General features: G+C 50.8%; 1 protein-coding gene across 2 annotated transcripts in view; it reads right to left on the minus strand.

Annotated features, from left to right (window-relative positions):
• Nucleotides 1-22328, minus strand: part of LOC147090618 (ephrin type-B receptor 1-like) — a 114800-nt gene that overhangs the window by 6243 nt on the left and 86229 nt on the right. Inside the window, exons 10-15 of one of the 2 annotated variants that reach the window (XM_085977384.1) lie at nucleotides 18855-18977; nucleotides 15013-15260; nucleotides 13997-14212; nucleotides 8982-9131; nucleotides 3312-3505; nucleotides 155-310 (exon numbers count right to left, since the gene is read on the minus strand). In XM_085977384.1, the coding sequence (XP_085833510.1) occupies nucleotides 155-310; nucleotides 3312-3505; nucleotides 8982-9131; nucleotides 13997-14212; nucleotides 15013-15260; nucleotides 18855-18977 (1087 nt within the window). Of the gene's footprint in view, nucleotides 1-150; nucleotides 311-3311; nucleotides 3506-8981; nucleotides 9132-13996; nucleotides 14213-15012; nucleotides 15261-18854; nucleotides 18978-22328 lie in introns of those variants that run through there. The other variant, XM_085977385.1, reaches the window with a different exon arrangement.

Below are 22328 nucleotides of genomic sequence, written 5' to 3' on the forward strand. Positions count from 1 at the left end.
ATAGAAGATCAGCCATGATCTTGCTGAATGGCGGAGCAGGCTCAAGGGGCCGTACGGCCTACTCCTGCTCCTCGTTCTTATGGTTCACCTCCAACCATTATGGCCGTCAGTCCTCGCGAGAGCGGGGCCGAATGCTTTGAAAGAAGGTACTTACTCTGCTGATACTTGAGTGACAAGGTCGAAGGTCGTGAACCCGGCGTTGATGAAGTTTTCCTCATACCGGCTCATCTTAATTGCCTTCAGCCACTCTCCGATTGTCGAGAACGCAGAGTAGTGGGGGATGCTGCGATCGAGCAGAGGTTGCGAGAGACTGCGGGGCAAGCAAAAAAAAAAAACGGGCGTTATTACAGGCAGACGCCGTGGAAGAACTTGCATTTATATAGCCACCTCAGGACGTCCCAAAGCGCTTCACAGCCAATGTCAGCTGTGGCTCAGAGGGCAGCACACTTGCTTCTGAGTCAGAAGGTTGTGGGTTCAAGTCCCACTCCAGGGACTTGAGCACATAAAGCTAGGCTGACACTCCAGTGCAGTGCTGAGGGAGCGCCGCACTGTCTGAGTTTTCAAGAGTGTGCAGGGACAGAGGAACCTGGGAGTTAAAAGTGGCAGGACATATTGAGAGAGTGGTTAACAAAGCATATGGGATCTTAGGCTTCATAAATAGAGGTATTGAGTGACATAAGAAAACTAGTAGGCACTTGGTCTAAGCATTAAACAAAGCTTTAATCAACGGTTTTACAACATGGAGGCCTAGTTGTGTCCTTCACTAGTTCCTGCAAAGAATGTCCTGCGCAAGCTGGGCCCGTGCCCGAGTATTTATACTCTCCCTGGACAGCGCCACCCGCAGGCCACTCAGTGTTATTTCATAAGTCTTTCTTTCATGAATGACTGATTCATGTCACTGTCTTTCAGATGAGACGTTAAACCGAGACCCCGTCTGCGCTCTCAGGTGGACATAAAAGATCCCGTGGCCACTATTTCGAAGAAGAGTTCTCCTCGGTGACCTGCGCCAATATTTATCCCTCAACCAACATAGAAACATAGAAGATAGGAGCAGGAGTAGGCCATTCGGCCCTTCGAGCCTGCTCCGCCATTCAATGAGATCATGGCTGATCATCCAAATTCAGTACCCTGTCCCTGCCTTCTCCCCATATCCCTTGATCCCTTTAGCCTTAAGAAATATATCCAACTCTTTCTTGAATATACTTAATGAACTGGCCTCCACCGCCCTCTGTGGCAGAGAATTCCACAGGTTCACCACTCTCTGGGTGAAGAAATTCCTCCTCATTTCAGTCCTAAATGGCTTACCCCTTATCCTTAGACATCACTAAAAACAGATTATCTGATCATTATCACATTGCTGTTTGTGGGAGCTTGCTGTGCGCAATATGGCTGCCGCGTTTCCCACATTACAACAGTGACTCCACTTCAAAAAAGTACTTCATTGGCTGTAAAAGCGCTTTGAGACATCCGGTGGTCATGAAAGGCGCTATATAAATGCAAGTCTTTCTTCTTTCTTTCAATGAAGCACTTTTCTGAAGTGCAGTCACTGTTGTAATGTAGGAGATGCGGCAGGCAATTTGCGCTCAGCAAGATCCCACAAACAGCATTGAAATACTGTAAATAACTAGAACATCTGGTTTTGGTGTTGGCCCCAGGACTCTGGTCGTGGGGTGGCAGGGGGTGAGGGGTGGGGTGGGAGAACTCCCCCATGCTCTTCTTCGAAATAGTGGCCGGGGGATCTTTTCCATCCATCGAGATGGTAGACGGGGCCTCGGTTTAACGTCTCATCTGAAAGACAGCACCTACCGACAGTGCGGTGCTCCCTCAGTACTGCACTGCGGAGTGTCGGCCTGGGATTTTGTGCTCAGGTCTCTTGGGGCGGGGCTCGAACCCACGACCTTCTGACTCGGAGGAGAGAGAATGCGACCCCATGAGCCAAGCTGACACCAGGGTCAAAGTTCCACTGGAGTTGTCACTGGAATTTCAATCAAGTGAACGGTGGGTGGGTTTATTTGTTTTTTGGACTTGGCTCGATCGCCTGAGGGGGTCGAAGAGGAATTTTACCACAGTGTTTTTTTTCTCTTATTGGCCCTGGGTTTTTTTTCCTGTTTTTTTGGGCTTCTCCCAGGTGATTACATGGCTGCTGGGAGGGGGGTTGGGTGGGTCTGGGGGCTGGTACAAGCTGGACGGACCAGCTGGTCTTTTCCTGCCCCGACAATTCCGTCCTTCCGTAAGCTGGCGACGTTGGCAAGGTCGCATTCGGTGCCCGTCACCAGTCGCCTTGAGAAGACCGTCCAACGGGAAGGTGGTGGGCCTTCTAGTTCGCAGTCGCCTGCGGTGGGGGACGGGGAATGGGCTTGCTGGACCACCCTCAGAGGGCGTTGACAGGTCAAGCACATAGTGTGAGACCGGAGTCACATGTAGGGTACAGGTGGCAGGTTCACCATCCTCGAAGGGCATTAGGTGATACCGTTGGGATTTGACCAAAATCCGGCAGTTTCCAAGGTCACATTTCTTCTGGTGCCCGGCCCACAGCTGACCAGGTTTATTGAATTCAATTTCAAAACTTGTCGGGCTGGGATTTCTTTTTTAAATTCATTTTTTTATGGGATGTGAGCGTCGCTGGCAAGGCCAGCATTTATTGACCGTCCCTAATTGCCCTCGAGAAGGCGGTGGTGAGCCGCCTTCTTGAACCGCTGCAGTCCGTGTGGTGAAGGTGCTCCCACAGTGCTGTTAGGGAGGGAGTTCCAGGATTTTGACTCAGCGACGATGAAGGATCGGCTGATATATTTCCAAGTCAGGATGATGTGTGACTTGGAGGGGAACTTGGAGGTGGTGGTGTTCCCATGCCGCCGCTGCCCTTGTCCTTCTAGGTGGAAGAGGTCGCGGGTTTGGGAGGTGCTGCCGAAAAAGCCTTGGCGAGTTGCTGCAGTGCATCTTGTAGATGGTGCACACTGCAGCCACGGTACGCCGGTGGTGGAGGGAGTGAATGTTTAAGATGGTGGATGGGGTGCCAATCAAGCGGGCTGCTTTGTCCTGGAACTTGCGACCTCAGGATTTTCAAAGGAATAAGTGTCTACCTGAAGTGGCTGCGGAAAATCTTCAAAGGGACCGAGGGGTAGAAATCGGTCCTCCCCGGCCGTGTTTTCCGGGTAAAAAGGACCAATTCCGGGGCCCCTGCGGTAAAGATGTCCGCCATCTGGGCGGGCGTCCCGGGCGTCCGCCTAAAACAGTAGGCCGGGGGGGGTGGGGGGGTCAAAACAGCAGAGAAGCCCCGCCTTTGAGCAAGTGTGTAAAAGTGTGCGACTCACGCTCCGAGCTCCCGCGTCACAATTTTTAGGCTGGCCGGGTTGCGGATGAGCTTGTCGAGCGCGTTGACGATCTGGCCGAACCGCGGCCTGGTGTTGCGGTCCTTCTGCCAGCAGTCCAGCATCAGCTGGTGCAGGGACGTGGGGCATTCGGTCGGAGGAGGCAGCCGGTAATCCTGTTCGATGGCGTTGATCACCTGAGGGCACAAGAGAAAAAGCAACGGCGGTGAATAATTGACACCCCGGCCGTCAGCTCAGCATCCCCCTACTCCCCCCCCTTCCGCAGAAACAAAACGTGCTTCTCACATGGAATGTAGAGCTCTAAAGCAGGCCATTCGGCCCAACTGGCCCATGCCGGCATTTATGCTGCACACGAGCCTCCTCCCACCCCTCCATATTAGAAACATAGTAAAATAGGAGCAGGAGTAGGCCATTCGGCCCTTCGAGCCTGCTCCGCCATTCAATATGATCATGGCTGATCCTCTATCTCAATACCATATTCCCGCTCTCTCCCCATACCCCTTGATGCCTTTTGTGTCTAGAAGTCTATCTATCTCCTTCTTAAATATATTCAGTGATTTGGCCTCCACAGCCTTCTGTGGTAGAGAATTCCACAGGTTCACCACCCTCTGAGTGAAGAAATTTCTCCTCATCTCAGTCCGAAATGTCCTACCCCGTATCCCGAGACTGTGACCCCTCGTTCTAGATCCCCCCCAGCCAGGGGAAACATCCTCCCTGCATCCTGTCTAGCCCTGTCAGAGTTTTATACGTTTCAATGAGATCCCCTCTCATTCTTCTAAACTCTAGTGAATACAGGCCTAGTCGACCCAATCTCTCCTCATACGACAATTCCGCCATCCCAGGAATCAGTCTGGTGAATTTTCGCTGCACTCCCTCTGTGGCAAGTATATCCTTTCTTAGGTAAGGAGACCAAAACTGCAACAGTACTCCAGGTGTGGTCTCACCAAGGCCCTGTACAACTCTAGTAAGACATCCTTGCTCCTGTACTCAACTCCTCTTGCAATGAAGGCCAACATACCATTTGCCTTCCTAACTGCTTGCTGCACCTGCACATTCACTTTCAGTGACTGGTGTACAAGGACACCCAGGTCCCTTTGTACATCAACATTTCCCAATCTATCACCATTTAAATAATACTCTGCCTTTCTGTTTCTCCTACCGCAGTGGATAACTTCACATTTATCCACGTTATACTGCATCTGCCATGTGTTTGCCCTCTCGCTCAACTTGTCTAAATCACCTTGAAGCCTCTTTGCATCCTCTTCACAACTCACAATCCCACCTAGTTTCCTGTCGTCAGCAAACTTGGAAATATTACATTTGGTTCCCTCATCCAAATCATTGATATAGATTGTGAATAGCTGGGGCCCAAGCACTGGTCCCTGCGGTACCCCACTAGTCACTATTTAAGGAGGGATATACTTGCATTGGAGGCAGTGGAGAGAAGGTTCACGAGGTTGATTCCTGGGATGAAGGGGTTGACGTATGAAGAAAGGTTGAGCAGGTTGGGCCTATACTCACTGGAGTTTAGAAGAATGAGAGGTGATCTTATTGAAACATATAACATTCTGAGGGGGATTGACAGGGTAGATGCTGAGAGGATGTTTCCCCTAGTGGGGGAATCTAGAACAAGGGGGCATAGTTTCAGAATAAGGGGGCACCCATTTAAGACGGAGATGAGGAGGAAATTCTTCTCTCAGAGGATCGTGAATCTTTGGAATTCTCTGCCCCGGAGAGCTGTGGAGGCGGAGTCAGTGAATATATTCAAGGCAGAGATTGACAGACATTTGAACTACAGGGGAGTCCAGGGGTACGGGGCGAGAGAGCGGGAAAGTGGAGTTGAGGCCAAGATTGGATCAGCCATGATCTTATTGAATGGCGGAGCAGGCTCGAGGGGCCGAATGGCCGACTCCTGCTCCTGTTTCTTGTGTTCTTATGTTCCCTTCATCTCACCCCATCAACATATCCTTCTATTCCTTTCTCCCTCGTGCACTTATCTAGCTTCCCCTCAACAAGAGCATTGGTGCAAACATAACGACATTTCCCGAGGTACAAACTTAGAACACTGGGCGCTAAATTATACCGGGAATCTCTCCAAATCACAGGAAAGGAGTTGGGAAATGCTTTGGGACCCTGTATTTAATAACGGAGCGACTGCTGCCAACGACCGGGAGCTGCGCAGAAGCGTTCTGCCCCATAATCTGTGGTGCTTTCAGTACGAATGTACAATAATAGTCACATCGCACGCCTATATCTATGGAATCCATGGAGCGATGCGTTGGTTTACTACTGGGCCATATTTTGTGACCCCCCACGGGTGCATACGAGATGCGCACGCACCCGTAGGGGCCACGCGGGTTCCGGGTTTAGGCGTGCGGAGCGCGTGCGCTGAAACCTGGCGCTTGCGATCTGTCGCCCGGGCCCCAAGCTCTGGAATTCCCTCCCTAAACCTCTCCGCCTCTCTCTTTCCTCCTTTAAGACTCTCCTTAAAACCGACCTCTTCGACCAAGCGTTTGGTCGCCTGCCCTGATTTATCCTTAGGTGGCTCGGGGTCAAATTTATTGTCTTAAAATACTCTTGTGCAGCGCCTTGGGGCGTTTTACGACGTTAAAGGTGCTATATAAATACAAGTTGTTGTTGTATCCTCTTGACAGATCCTGCACAGCCCCCCGGGAGACGGGCCTCCGCGGGCGCAGAGTGGCGCTATTTGCCCAACTTCCGCTCGCTGAATGCCCGTGGAATTCTTATGCGTGGTAAACACAGACGTAAGGCCTGCTTTTACCAGTCTAAGAGTTTTAAAAAATAGAAAAATAAAATGTTATCACTCATTTATACATTAAAAACCCTGTCCAGTAAGGTATGTTTATTTTTAGCCCCGTTAAAACATACACATTTCCCCCCCCAAAAATTAAATTTTCGTTTAAAATATTTAATTAAACGGCATTTTAATTATGCAATTTTTAAAATTTTATTTATTTTGTGTATTTTTTAAGTGATCCTCATTCATACTTCTGGGGATTCCGTACGTACAGAACTCCCACAAGTATGAATGGGGATTCCCTTCTTTTATTGGTTGGGCAGGCCCACGTGATCCCAGGGGCGCTTGCGAACCGCGTGCGCCCCTGGGATATGGGGGGCTCTGCCCACGTGGATCCGGAGAGGCCCAGGATCGCGAGCCTCCGTACCTCCCGGGCCACCAGGTAAATGCGTAGATTTTTTTACAGGTCGGAGACATCCGGCCGCGGGAAGCCTATGATCGCAAATTTCAGGGCCAATGTATAATAATTTAATTATTAATGTGTGATATTTTCGCGGGGGAAGGGATGCGGAGATTTCAGAACATAAGTAAGATAAGAAATAGGAGCAGGAGTCGGCCATTTGGCCCCTTGAGCCTGCTCCGCCATTCAATGAGATCATGGCTGATCCGATTTTGGCCTCAACTCCAATGTCCCACCTGATCCCCACATCCCTTGACTCCCTGTTGCTCAAAAATCTGTCTCTCTCCACCTTAAATATATTCAATGACTCCACTTCCACAGGTCTCTGGGTTAAAGAATTCCAAAGATTCACGACCCTCAGAAAAGAAATTCCTCCTCATCTCCGTCTTCAATGGGTGACCCCTTATTCTGAGACTGTGCCCCCTCGTTCTAGATTCCCTGATGAGGGGAAACATCCTCTCAGCATCTACCCTGTCGAGCCCCCTCAGAATCTTATATATGTTTCAATAAGATCCCCTCTCATTCTTCTAAACGCCAATGAGTGTAGGCCCAACCTGCTCAACCTTTCCTCATAAGACAACCCCTTCATCTCAGGAATTAACCTCGTGAACCTTCTCTGAACTGCCTCCAATGCAAGTATATCCTTCCTTAAATAAGGAGACCAAAACTGTACGCAGTACTCCAGGTGTGGTCTCACCAACGCCCTGTACAGTTGTAGCAGGACTTCCCTACTTTTATACTCCATGCCCCCAGCAATAAAGGCCAACATTCCATTAGCCTTCCTAATTACTTGCTGTACCTGCGTGCTAACTTTTTGTGTTTCATGTACGAGGACCTCCCAGATCAGCGTTCTGTAGTCTCGCTCCATTTATATATTTTCCTTTTCAATTCTTCCTACCAAAGTGGATAACCTCACATTTTCCCACATTATACTCCATCTGCCAAATTTTTGCCCACTCACTTAACCTCTCTATATCCCTGTGCAGACTCTGTGTGCCCTCCTCACAATTTGCTTTCCCACCTATCTTTGTATCATCAGCAAATTTGGCTGCAGCACACTCGGTCCCTTCATCCAATTTATTGGTTTGTGCAAGCTCCGTGTGAAGGGAAAGGAGAAGAAAATGAATAAAAATGGACGTTGGCTGTGCTTTGTTGGCGCAGATTTCCTTTCTCTGATGCGACTTCATCAGAAATAGGAGCAGGAATAGGCCCCTTGGCCCCTCGAGCCTGCTCCGCCATTCAATAAGATCATGGCTGATCTTGGGCTCAAAGCCACTTCCCAGCTCGCTCCCCATAACCCTTCACTCCCTTATCTTGCATAAATTTGCCTATCTCCATTTTAAATGTATTCAATGACCCGGCCTCCACAGCTCTCTGGGGCAGAGAATTCCACAGATTTACGACCCTCAGAGAAGAAATTCCTCCTCATCTCAGTTCTAAAAGGGCGACCCTTTATTCTGAGACTATGCCCCCTAGTTCTAGATTTCCCCACGAGGGGAAACATCCTCTCTGCATCTACCCTGTCGAGCCCCCTCAGTATCTTATATTTCAATAAGATCCCCTCTCATTCTTCTAAACTCCAATGAGTATAGGCCCAACCTGCTCAACCTTTCCTCATAAGTCAACCCCCTCATCTCAGGAATTAAGCTACTGAATCGTCTCTGAACTGCCTACAATGCAAGTATATCCTTCCTTAAATAAGGAGACCAAAACTGTACGCAGTACTCCAGGTGTGGTCTCACCAACGCCCTGTACAGTTGTAGCAGGACTTCCCTGCTTTTATACTCCAACCCCCTTGCAATAAAGGCCAACACTCCATTTGCCTTCCTAATTACTTGCTGTACCTGCACGCTAACTTTTTGTTTCATGTACGAGGACCCTCTGAACTGTAGCGTTTTGTAATCTCTCTCCATTTAAATAATAGTTTGCTTTTTTATTTTTCCTGCCAAAGTGGATAACCTCGCACTTTCCCACATTGTACTCCATCTGCCAAATGTTTGCCCACTCACTTAGCCTGTCTATATCCCGTTGCAGGTTCCTTGAGTCCTCTGCACAGCTTGCTTTCCCACCCATCTTTGTATCATCCGCAAACTTGGCTACATTACACTCGGTCCCTTCATCCAAGTCATTAATGTAGACTGTAAATAGTTGAGGCCCCAGCACTGATCCCTGCGGCACCCCACTAGTTACCGTTTGCCAACCGGAAAAGAGTTTGGCAGTAGCGATCTCTTCCCTACCCCCCCCCCCCGCCCCCCTCCTTTCTCTCTGGAAGCGTTTTCTCTGTAATGGCGACAATATTTTCTTTTCTGTCAGCGAACGACCGGAAAATAAAACCCCACTGAAACTGCGCACGGGCAACTACTCCAACTTGACTGGCTGCAGCCGCATCCCTTTAATAAGTGTGCTCGACACAGGCAGGTCTCTGAACACCTACATCCTGGTTTGACATGTCCCAGTACGGTCTTTCGCCAAACGACATCACTTCCCACATGACGATCCCGTAACTCCACACGTCACTGGCTGTGGTGAACTTGCGGAACGCGATGGCTTCCGGAGCGGTCCATCGGATCGGGATTTTCCCGCCCTGCGTCCAAAAAGGGAAATTGCTCGTTTAAACGGGGGAGGAAAAAAAAACAAGACGCAAATGACAAATCCAACGGTTCTGAACAAATGCTCTTTTTGTTTAACATTCTTAACGTGCAATACGTTGCCATTTTAGAATACTCCAGAATTGACATTAGCCACTTTATTCCACTATTCAAAATGGCCGCCGAATGGTCTGTTGGGAAGGAAATGCACTGGATAAAATAACGGGATCAGAGGCTGATCAACTGGATTGTATTCAAGACCACAAGATAGGTTCAGATGAAGCAGCTTTTTGAACCCATACTTTCAGAATACCAACCCTACTGCCACCCCAATTAACCAGCGTGCTGGTCCTTATGGGATCATTGTCCTGGTCCCACTGTCCCCTCCTCGCCCCCCACCCCCCCGGCTGCCATTCCAGATGTTGGTCACACAGCATGCAAACACTTCCTGGCGTCTGAAACGATGGGCAGTGAGGATATTACTTTAAGTACAGGCGAGATGCCTACTGTATGGTCTAGACAACTGGACAGTGTACCTTACAAGAGCAGATATGTTTGCTAGCTTTTGGCCCCAAAAACCCTCTCTCAAGATCAACCTCATGTACCCACCTCAACCTATTCCTTAGTACCACCTATCGACCTTCTCCCTCAATCCCACCTTCTCACCATCTCCCTCGATCCCACCTTCTCACCATCTCCCTCAATCCCACCTTCTCACCATATCCCTCAATCCCACCTTCTCACCGTCTCCCTCAATCCCACCTTCTCACCGTCTCCCTCAATCCCACCTTCTCACCATCTCCCTCAATCCCACCTTCTCACCGTCTCCCTCAATCCCACCTTCTCACCGTATCCCTCAATCCCACCTTCTCACCGTCTCCCTCAATCCCACCTTCTCACCGTCTCCCTCAATCCCACCTTCTCACCGTCTCCCTCAATCCCACCTTCTCACCGTCTCCCTCAATCCCACCTTCTCACCATCACCCTCAATCCCACCTTCTCACCGTCTCCCTCAATCCCACCTTCTCACCATATCCCTCAATCCCACCTTCTCACCGTATCCCTCAATCCCACCTTCTCACCGTCTCCCTCAATCCCACCTTCTCACCGTCTCCCTCAATCCCACCTTCTCACCGTCTCCCTCAATCCCACCTTCTCACCATATCCCTCAATCCCACCTTCTCACCATCACCCTCAATCCCACCTTCTCACCGTCTCCCTCAATCCCACCTTCTCACCGTCTCCCTCAATCCCACCTTCCCCCTCAATCCTACCTTCTCACCGTCTCCCTCAATCCCACCTTCTCACCATCTCCCTCAATCCCACCTTCTCACCATCTCCCTCAATCCCACCTTCTCACCGTATCCCTCAATCCCACCTTCTCACCGTATCCCTCAATCCCACCTTCTCACCATCTCCCTCAATCCCACCTTCTCACCGTCTCCCTCAATCCCACCTTCTCACCGTCTCCCTCAATCCCACCTTCTCACCATCTCCCTCAATCCCACCTTCTCACCATCTCCCTCAATCCCACCTTCTCACCGTCTCCCTCAATCCCACCTTCTCACTATCCCCCTCAATCCCACCTTCTCACCGTATCCCTCAATCCCACCTTCTCACCATCTCCCTCAATCCCACCGTCTCCCTCAACCCCACCTTCTCACCGTATCCCTCAGTCCCACCTTCTCACCATCCCCCTCAATCCCACCTTCTCACCGTCTCCCTCAATCCCACCTTCTCACTATCCCCCTCAATCCCACCTTCTCACCGTATCCCTCAATCCCACCTTCTCACCATCCCCCTCAATCCCACCTTCTCACCGTCTCCCTCAATCCCACCTTCTCACCGTCTCCCTCAATCCCACCTTCTCACCGTCTCCCTCAATCCCACCTTCTCACCGTCTCCCTCAATCCCACCTTCTCACCGTATCCCTCAATCCCACCTTCTCACCATATCCCTCAGGGGAATATCCTCCCCTGGTAACTTATTGCCCGATAACGCTCCTATGAAGGGCCTTGGCATGTTTTACTACCATAAGAGGCGCTATATAAATGCATGTTGTAGTTATCACTTGGGTCATAAATTTTCTTCCCAAATTCCATTAGGATTCTTACACCTGTCTTCCTGATCTTTAACCTGTGAACCCTTTACCACAGGGAACAATGTGGCTGGATCAGCCTGGTCCATTCCCTTCATAGCCTCGAAAATTTCACTTAGATTTTCCTCCTTTCCAAAGATGACAAGGACAACCTTGTAAACTTTTCCTCATAATGGGAATTTCTGGAATCACTTGGCTGATCCTCTCTCTACCCCTCCCACTCCCTTCCCCTCCCCCAGGAGCAATGAGGCCCTTCCCTATGATTAAACGATCAGAACTTTACTCAGTGCACCAGACAGGAACCGGCCTTGAGCTGAGCTTCCGACCACCTATTTCCATCTCTGTAACATCGCCCGTCTCCACCCCGCCTCAGCTCATCTGCTGCCGAAACCCTCTTTCGTGTCTTTGACACCTCTAGACTCCAATGATCTGGTTTCCCATCTTCCATCCTCAGTAGACTTGAGCTCTTCCAAAACTCTGCTGCCCCGTGTCCCAACTCGCACCGAGTCCCGTTCACCCATCACCCCCCTGTGCTCGCTGCCCCGTGTCCTAACTCGCACCGAGTCCCATTCACCCATCACCCCCGTGTTCGCTGCCCCGTGTCCTAACTCGCGCCGAGTCCCATTCACCCATCACCCCCCTGTGCTCGACTGCCCCGTGTCCTAACTCGCACCGAGTCCCGTTCACCCATCACCCCCCTGTGCTCGCTGCCCCGTGTCCTAACTCGCACCGAGTCCCGTTCACCCATCACCCCCTGTGTTCACTGCCCCGTGTCCTAACTCGCACCCAGTCCCATTCACCCATCACCCCCTGTGCTCACTGCCCCGTGTCCTAACTCGCACTGAGTCCCGTTCACCCATCACCCCTGTGCTCACTGCCCCGTGTCCTAACTCGCACCGAGTCCCGTTCACCCATCACCCCTCTGTGCTCGCTGCCCCGTGTCCTAACTTGCACCCAGTCCCGTTCACCCATCACCCCCCTGTGCTCGCTGCCCCGTGTCCTAACTCGCACCGAGTCCCGTTCACCCATCACCCCCTGTGCTCGCTGCCCCGTGTCCTAACTCGCACTGAGTCCCGTTCACCCATCACCCCCCTGTGCTCGCTGCCCCGTGTCCTAACTCGCACCGAGTCCCGTTCACCCATCACCCCCCTGTGCTCGCTGCCCCGTGTCCTAACTCGCACCGAGTCCCGTTCACCCATCACCCGTGCTCACTGCCCCGTGTCCTAACTCGCACCGAGTCCCGTTCACCCATCACCCCTCTGTGCTCGCTGCCCCGTGTCCTAACTCGCACCGAGTCCCGTTCACCCATCGCCCCCTGTGCTCGCTGCCCCGTGTCCTAACTCGCACCGAATCCCGTTCACCCATCACCCCCCTGTGCTCGCTGCCCCGTGTCCTAACTCACACCGAATCCCGTTCACCCATCACCCCCTGTGCTCGCTGACCCGTGTCCTAACTCGCACTGAGTCCCGTTCACCCATCACCCCCCGTGCTCGCTGCCCCGTGTCCTAACTCGCACCGAGTCCCGGTCACCCATCACCCCCTGTGCTCGCTGACCCGTGTCCTAACTCGCACCGAGTCCCGTTCACCCATCACCCCCATGCTCACTGCCCCGTGTCCTAACTCGCACTGAGTCCCGTTCACCCATCACCCCTGTGCTCACTGCCCCGTGTCCTAACTCGCACCGAGTCCCGTTCACCCATCACCCCCGTGCTCGCTGCCCCGTGTCCTAACTCGCACCGAGTCCCGTTCACCCATCACCCCCCTGTGCTCGCTGCCCCGTGTCCTAACTCGCACCGAGTCCCGTTCACCCATCACCCCCCTGTGCTCGCTGCCCCGTGTCCTAATTCGCACCGAATCCCGTTCACCCATCACCCCCAGTGCTCGCTGACCCGTGTCCTAACTCGCACCGAGTCCCGTTCACCCATCACCCCCAGTGCTCGCTGCCCCGTGTCCTAACTCGCACCGAGTCCCGTTCACCCATCACCCCCTGTGCTCGCTGCCCCGTGTCCTAACTCGCACCGAGTCCCGTTCACCCATCACCCCCCTGTGCTCGATGCCCCGTGTCCTAACTCGCACCGAGTCCCGTTCACCCATCACACCCAGTGCTCGCTGCCCCGTGTCCTAACTCGCACCGAGTCCCGTTCACCCATCACCCCCCTGTGCTCGATGCCCCGTGTCCTAACTCGCACCGAATCCCGTTCACCCATCACCCCCTGTGCTCACTGCCCCGTGTCCTAACTTGCACCGAATCCCGTTCACCCATCACACCCAGTGCTCGCTGACCTAGATTGGCTCTCGGTACGGATTCGCCTCGATTTAAAAATTCTCATCCTTGTTTTCAAATCCTTCCATGGCTTCGCCCCCCCTCCCCATCTCTGTAACCTCTTCCAGCCCCGCAACCCCCCCCCCCCCCCCCCCGAGATCGCTGCGCGCCTCCAATTCTGGCCTCTTGAGCATCCCCAATTTCCATCGCTCCACCACTGGTGGCCGTGGCTTCAACTGCCAAGGCCTAAGTTCTGGAAATCCCTCCCTAAACCTCTCCACCTTTAAGACGCTCCTTAAAACCTACCTCTTTCCTGTCCTAATATCCCCCTTAGGTGGCTCGTGTCAAATTTTTGTTCGATAATCGCTCCTGTGAAGCGCCTTGGGACGTTCTACTACGTTAAAGGCGCTGTATAAATGCGAGTTGTTTGTTGACCAACTCCAATTCATCAACAACAGTACAACCTCTTTGGGTTTGCTCTTAAAGTGACAGAACCTCACCAAGGAGCTGGTGTAAGTGGGGTCTGAGGAGTTCTCCTCCAGGAAGCGAGACAGGCCGAAGTCGGACACCTTGCACACGAGGTTACTGTTGACCAGGATGTTGCGGGCCGCCAGGTCACGATGGACGTAGCTCATGTCCGACAGGTACTTCATGCCAGAGGCAATGCCTCGCAACATGCCCACCAACTGGATCGGGGTGAACTGCCCGTCATTTTGCTGTAGGAAACACAGAGAAAGGAATAATTACAGAGCAAGCCAACACCTTAGAGTATGAATGAGTGGTGGTTCAGTGGGTAGCACAGTCGCCTCGGACTCAGAAGGTCGTGGGTTCAAGTCCCACTCCAGAGACTTGAGCATATAATCGAGGCCGACACTGTATATAGCCTTTCCACCATCTACAAATCAGGAGTGTCGTGGAATACTCTCCACTTGCCTGGATGAGTGCAGCTCCAACAACACTCAAGAAGCTCGACACCATCCAGGACAAAGCAGCCCGCTTGATTGGCACCCCATCCACCACCTTAAACATTCACTCCCTCCACCACCGGTGCACCGTGGCTGCAGTGTGTACCATCTACAAGATGCACTGCAGCAACTCGCCAAGGCTCCTTCGGCAGCACCTCCCAAACCCGCGACCTCTACCACCTAGAAGGACAAGGGCAGCAGGCGCATGGGAACACCACCCCCTCCAAGTCGCACACCATCCTGACTTGGAAATATATCGCCAATCCTTTATCGTCGCTGGGTCAAAATCCTGGAACTCCCTCCCTAACAGCACTGTGGGAGCACCTTCACCACACGGACTGCAGCGGTTCAAGAAGGCGGCTCACCACCACCTTCTCAAGGGCAATTAGGGATGGGCAATAAATGCTGGCCTTGCCAGCGACGCCCACATCCCGTGAACGAATTAAAAAAAAACCCTGGATACATAAACCTCTAGCAAGATATACATATAGTAAAAACCCGAATAGATATAGCTCTGCCAATGGGATGAGGCCAAAGACAAACTCACTCACCCGCAAGAAGGAGTCAAGCGCGCCATTCTCCATAAACTCTGTGATAATCATGACTGGACAACTGTTGGTGACCACGCCCTCCAAGTGGATGATGTTGGGATGATCAAACTGTCCCATGATGCTCGCTTCGCTCAGGAAGTCCCTTCGCTGCTTGTCCGTGTAGCCTCCCTTCAGTGTCTTGATCGCCACGTAGATCTCTCTCTTTCCCGGCACCTTCAGCCGCCCACGGCACACTTCGCCGAACTCGCCTGCGACAAGGAAATTGGTGAGACCACAATGGGCTTGCCTCCCTGCTACCTCATCTCCTTCTCCCATAGAATCGCACAGCACAGCAGGAGGCCATTCGGCCCATCGTGCCTGTGCCGGCTCTTTGAAAGAGCTCTCCCATTAATCCCTCTTCCCCCCCCTGCTCTTTCCCCGTAGCCCTGCAAATTTTTCCTTGTCAAGTAATTATCCAATTCCCCTTTTGAAAGTTACTATTGAATCTGCTTCCACCGCCCTTTCAGGCAGCGCCTTCCAGATCACAACAACTCGCAGCGTAAAATAAATTCTCTTCATCTCCCCCTGTGATTCCCCCAATTATTTTAAAATCTGTGTCCTCTGGTTACCGACCCTCCTGCCACTGGAAACAGTTTCTCCTTATTTACTCTATTGTTTTTGATTTTGAACACCTCTATTAAATCTGCCCGTAACCTGCTCTGCTCCAAGGAGAACAATCCCGGCTTCTCCAAGTCTCTCCACGTAACTGAAGTCCCTCATCCCTGGTACCGTTCTGGTAAAGCTCCTCTGTACCCTCTTCCAAGGACATCTTTCCTAAAGTGCGGTGCCCAGAATTGAGCACAATACTCCAGCTGGGGCCTAACCAGTGATTTACAAAGGTTTAGCCTAACTTTGTTGGTTCTCACATAGACTATCCATATACTCGTCGATCACACGTGGCAATGCGCAGGGAGAGTCAAACCAAGTGAAGAGGAGTAGAGAGCGGCGGGGCGATAATCATATATATCTATAACTTACAGCACAAAAGGAGGCCATTCGGCCCATCAGGCCTGTGCTGGCTCTTCGAAAGAGTTGTCCAACTTAGTCCCACTCCCCCCGGCTCTTTTCCCCAGTCCCACTCCCCTGCGCATTTCCCCAAAGACCCTGCAATTTACTCCCCTTCAAGTGTTTATCCAATTCCTTCCCTGCTCCCACAATTTTTTTAAAAATCTGGTAAATACCAACAGATGTGTTGCAATCATGTAGGAAAGAGAAACTGTGTGGCTAATGAACCCTCCCTTTCCCAGAAGGCCAGGCTGAGACTGGCCAAAGTCACCCTTTGTAAATACTCAGTGAGAAAGTAAGATTAAAATCTGAATGAGTGAACTACTTGAGAGCCCTGTAAACTAGTGTTGCTGTTACTCAGCTACCCATGAAAATATTTTCAAAATCATTGTAAGTTTTATTTCAAAATGTCACTTCATATAGAAAAATGATTGGACCAGGGTGCATAGCTGTGATTCAGTCCCCATTTTGATGTTATACAATGTGTCCCTTTTTCTTATTTAGATTGGATATTACTCAAAGTTAAATAGCAAATTTAAAATAAAATTAAAAAAAAGAGGTCAATAACCAGGGGACAGAGATTTAAAGTAATCGGTAGAAGGATTAGAGGGGAGTTGAGGAGATTTTTTTTCACCCAGGGAGCAGTGGGGGTCTGGAACTCACTGCCTGAAAGGGTGGGAGAGGCAGAAACCCTCATCACATTTAAAAACTACTTGGCTGTGCACTTGAAGTGCCGTAACCTGCAGGGCTACGGACCAAGAGCTGGAAAGTGGGGTTAGGCTGGATGGCTCTTTTTCGGCCGGCGCAGGCACGATGGGCCGAATGGCCTCCTTCTGTGCCGTAAGTTTTTAATGATTCTGTAAATCTTATGGCAATTCAGGAAGCAGAGTTGCTGGCGATATGGGAGTTTCTCAGCAATACAGGCTAAGGAATTAGGAGAGGCACAAGCTGGTGGAAAGATACAACAAATAATTAAGACGGTTAATGGAATGTTGGCTTAACCTCAAGGGGACTGGAATACAAAGGGTGGAAGTGACGCTACGGTTATATAAAGCTCTGGTCAGATCCCAATCGGGAGTAACTGCGGTCGGTTCAGGACACCACCCCTCAGGAAGGATATACTGGCCTTGGAGGGGGTGCAGCGCAGATTCACCAGAATGATACCGGGGGCTAAAAGGGTTAAATTACGAGGACAGGTTGCACAGACCAGGCTCGTATTCCCTCAAGTTTAGAAGATTAAGGGGTGATCTAATCGAGGTGTTGAAGATGATTAAAGGAGTCGATGGGGTGGATAGAAAGAGAAACTATTTCCTCTGGTGGGGGGAGTAAAGAACAAGGGGGCGTAACCTTAAAATTAGAGCCAGGCCGTTCAGGGGTGATGTCAGGAAGCACTTCTTCACACAAAGGGCAGTGGAGATCTGGAACTCGCACCCCAAAAAGCTGCTGAGGCTGGGGGTCAATTCAAAACTGAGATCGATAGATTTTTGTTAGACAAGGGTGTTAAGGGTTACGGAACCAAGGCGGGTAGATGGAGTTAAGATACAGATCAGCCATGATCTAACTGAATGGCGGAACAGGCTCGAGGGGCTGAATGGCCTCCTCCTGTTCCTATGTACAGCGCCACCACTGGCAAGAGGGTGTAATTACAGCACAACAAGTTTACATAGGCAATCCCCATTGTAAATGTGGACGAAGGAATTTATAATGGATAAGTTGACACAATAGTGTCACAACAGGATGCAAGTTTTTATAGATGTGATGAAGTGCGTACAAATGTAAGCTTTTTAATATATTATAGATGACCAAGATAAACCCCTTGTGGGTGTGCATGTTCCTGGGTTAACATGGGAAATCACAATCCATTCTACTTCACAATTACAGACACATACAGGACCCACTACACAAAAAAGTTGCATGTGACCCAGTGCAGACACACATGAACTAGTGCAGGTCAAACACACGTGTACACGCGGCACTCCTCACAAGCAACCCAGTCTTTCTTTCGCGCACAGATAAAATTCTGAGGGGGATTGACGGTAGATGCTGAGGATACAGTCTCAGGATATGAGGTAGGACATTTAGGACTGAGATGAGGAGAAATTTCTTCACTCAGAGGGTGGCGAACCTGTGGAATTCTCTACCACAGAAGGCTGTGGAGGCCAAGTCACTGAATATATTTAAGAAGGAGATAGATAGGTTTCTAGACACAAAAGGCATCAAGGGGTATGGGGAGAGAGCAGGAATATGGTATTGAGATAGAGGATCAGCCATGATCATATTGAATGGCGGAGCAGGCTCGAAGGGCCGAATGGCCTACTCCTGCTCCTATTTTTCTATGTCTCTATTGTTTCCCCTGGCTGGAGAGTCTAGAACCAGGGGGCATAGTTACAGGATAAAGGCTCGGCCTTTTAAGACTGAGATGAGGAGGAATTTCTTCACTCAGAGAGCTGTAAATCTTTGGAATTCTCTGCCCCAGAGGGCTGTGAATGCTGACTCGTTGAGTATATTCAAGGCTGAGATCGATAGATTTTTGGACTCTAGGGGAATCCAGGGATATGGGAGATCGGGCGGGAAAGTGGAGCTGAGGTCGAAGATCAGCCATGATCTTATCTTATTGGCTCGAGGGGCCATATGGCCTACTCCTGCTCCAAATTCTTATGTTCTTATCCCAGTTCACACATGTCTCACGTATATATATACACACACACACACACACGCCAATCCAGATCACAGGAACACTGGACGCCAAAGACAATGGGTCCAATCCGGCCAATGGCACCGAGCGGGCCGCCACCTACCAGCTCCTATAACCTCTTCAATCTTCACGTAGGACACATCAATCTCCTTGGCAAATTCTCGAACAGCCTCATTGGGGTCCTCGTAGGTGAAGGGATCAATGTAGACTTTTATTCCTGGAGTACCTACGGAGCAACGGAGATTTAATTACCGAGAGTAAATTCTCAAACCAATTACGTTGTCTTTTGCCTCTAGAGATGACTGGGTCCCTTCCTGTCCACTGAGAGGAGGACCTTGACATCGGTTGCAAGTTTGCTACGGGCCTCAGCTGATGGGGGAAACCTCTCACCCAGCTCCACATAACTCACCCTCCTTCATATTCCACAATCCCTTCTCTTTCGGAACACATCTGATAGTCTGGAGGAACATCACCTCATCTTTATTAGATCGATTCCTGGGATGAGAGGACGGTCCTGTGAGGAGAGATTGAGTAGAATGGGCCTATACTCTCTGGAGTTTAGAAGAATGAGAGGTGATCTCACTGAAACATATAAGATTCTGAGGGGGGATTGACAGGGTAGATGCTGAGAGGTTGTTTCCCCTGGCTGGAGAGTCTAGAACTAGGGGACACAGTCTCAGGATAAGGGGTCGGATATTTAAGACTGAGACGAGGAGGAATTTCTTCACTCAGAGGGTCGTGAATCTTTGGAATTCTCTACTCCAGAGGGCTGAGCCATGATCTCATTGAATGGCGGAGCAGACTCGAGGGGCCGTACGGCCTACTCCTGCTCCTGATTCTTATGTTCTTTCTACAGGCCTCAACGTTGAGTTGAGGCCTTAACGACTGCTCCTCTCGGACCGCTGGTGCTGGTAATGGAGGATGGCTACACCACAGTTGCAGCCCTGGATCAGTGGGTCGCACTCTCGCCTCCTAGTCAGAAGGTCGTGGGTTCAAGTCCAACTCCAGAAACTTGAGCAAAAAAAATCTAGGCCGACGCTCCCAGAGCAATACTGAGGGAGCGCTGCATTGTCAGAGGTGCCGTCTTTCGGATGAGACGTTAAAACCGAGACCCCGTCTGCTCTCTCAGCTGGACATAAAAGATCCCCAGGCACTATTTCGAAGAAGAGCAGGGGGGGTTATAGTTGGTGTCCTGGGGCCAATATTTATCCCTCAACCAACATCACTAAAAAAAAGATTATCTGGTCATTGATGTTTGTGGGAGTTTGCTGTGTGCAAATTTGGCTGCCACGTTTCTTGCATTACAACAGTGACTACACTTCAAAAAGTACTTCATTGGCTGTAAAGCACTTTGGGACGTCCTGAGGTGGTGAAAAGGCGCTTTCTTTTGATCTTTCACAGCCAATGGTAGTGGAGGAGGTTGCGGGCTGGTGCTTGGGGTGGGGTTTCCCCCATCGGTACACGGTCGGCCCACCCCTGGGGCCTACCTTCCTTTCTCAGTCACATTCTCGGAATCACGGGAGTCTTCTCCTCTTCACCAGATTTCCCATGCTTCACTCCCCCACCCCCCGGCTATTCTACTGTAACCATTAACACCTCCTCCGAACCCATCTTTTGTCTCTATACTGGCCTCATTACCACCTCCTTTTGCCTTGCAGCAGCATCACCCCTTTTGTCACTGAATCCCTCCGGCCCCCCGCCCTATTACAGACCTGCCCCTTTTGTTCTTTCCCTGGCTCCGCACCTGGGTTTAAAAGCTGTTCATCCCCAACACCTTCCAGATGCGATGAAAGGCCATCGACCCGAAGCGTTAACGCCGGTTTCCTCTCACCTGACCGGCTGAGCGCTTCCGACACTTTCTGATTTTGCCTCTAATCGTCTCCTGACCCCAGTCACACGGTCTGCTTCGATGACCTTCCCCGGAAAATAGTTCCACAACTCTATTACCCCTTGGGCGAAAAGTATCTGACCCGGCCGCCCTTCTTACTTCGAACTGGCTCATTTTTAATTTGCGCCCCCCCCGGAATTTGAACCCAGCGCCATATTGCCAAGCTGTCCGAACTATTTGCCCTTGGGGGCTGCGTTGATTCGTAGCAGGAGGGCCAGATAAGAAAGAAACAAAGACTTGCATTTATATAGCGCCTTCAATGGCCTCAGGACGTCCCAAAGCGCTTCACAGCTAACTAAGTACTTTTGAAGTGTAGTCACTGTTGCAATGTGGGAAACGAGGCAGCTAATATGCGCATAGCAAGCTCCCACAAACAGCAATTCAGAAGAATGAGAGGCGATCTTATCGAAACATATAAGATTGTGAGGGGGCTTGATCGGGTGGATGCGGGGAGGATGTTTCCACTGATGGGTGAGACTAGAACTAGGGGGCATAATCTTAGAATAAGGGGCTGCCCTTTCAAAACTGAGATGAGGAGAAACTTCTTCACTCAGAGGGTAGTAAATCTATGGAATTTGCTACATCAGAGAGCTGTGGAAGCTGCGACATTAAATAAATTTAAAACGGAGATAGACAGTTTCCTAGCAGATAAGGGAATTAGGGGTTACGGGGAGAGGGCAGGGAAGTGGACGTGAGTCTAGGTTCGGATCAGCCATGATCCTATTGAATGGCGGAGCAGGCCCGAGGGTCCGTATGGCCTACTCCTGCTCCTACTTCTTATGTTCTTATGTTCTATGTAACGTGATAATGCCCAGTGATGTTGGTTGAGGGATAAATATTGGCCCCAGGACACCAGGGAGAACTCCGCTGCTCTTCTTCGGGTGATCTTTTACGTCTACCTGAGAGAGCAGACGGGGCCTCGATTTAACGCCTCATCTGAAAGATGGCACCTCCGACAGTGTGGCACTCCCTCAGCACTGCACCGGGAGCGTCAGCCTAGATTTTTGTGCTCAAGTCTCGGGAGTGGGACTTGAACCCACGAACTTCTGACTCAGAGGCCAGCGTGCGCGACCCACCGAGCCACGGCTGACACCGGAAGTTTAAATCCACGTCCCCATTGATGCACACGTCTCCCAAGTTGCCGACTTTAACAGATCTCGGCGATTTAGGATTCTCTTCGCCACTGAGGTATAGGGTCGCCAACTCGGGTTGGTCGTATTCCCAGAGGTTTCATCACATGACCTCTTGCGCCGAACCGCCCCCCCCCCTCACTCTCCCGCCATTGGCCACCCGACACGTCAATCCTCGTGGAGCAATGCCTTCCCAGCCAATCAGAAACTGAACAGACTCTTCCTTACCGGATTGGTTGATTCATGACTGTCAATCAACAGCATTATTTCCCCCCCATGTCCAATATTTTTATAATTAATAAACTAAGAATTTATTTTTAAACAATTTGAAAAATTTGAAAACTATGATTTTCTCCCGGGTTGTTTTGCTCGCAGCAGTCTCCTGGAAACCAGTCGTCAATTCCTGGAGACTCCAGGGCAATCCTGGAGGGTGGACAACCCTACTGAGGCAACAACACTAACTTGTCCTTTCATAGAAACATAGAAGATAGGAGCAGGAGTAGACCATTCGGCCCCTCGAGCCTGCTCCGCCATTTAATGAGATCATGGCTGATCATCC

This window comes from Somniosus microcephalus, unplaced genomic scaffold, assembly GCF_052327205.1.
Source record: "Somniosus microcephalus isolate GS21.2 unplaced genomic scaffold, FLI_Smic_1.0 unresolved_chr4, whole genome shotgun sequence".
Taxonomy (NCBI): domain Eukaryota; kingdom Metazoa; phylum Chordata; class Chondrichthyes; order Squaliformes; family Somniosidae; genus Somniosus; species Somniosus microcephalus.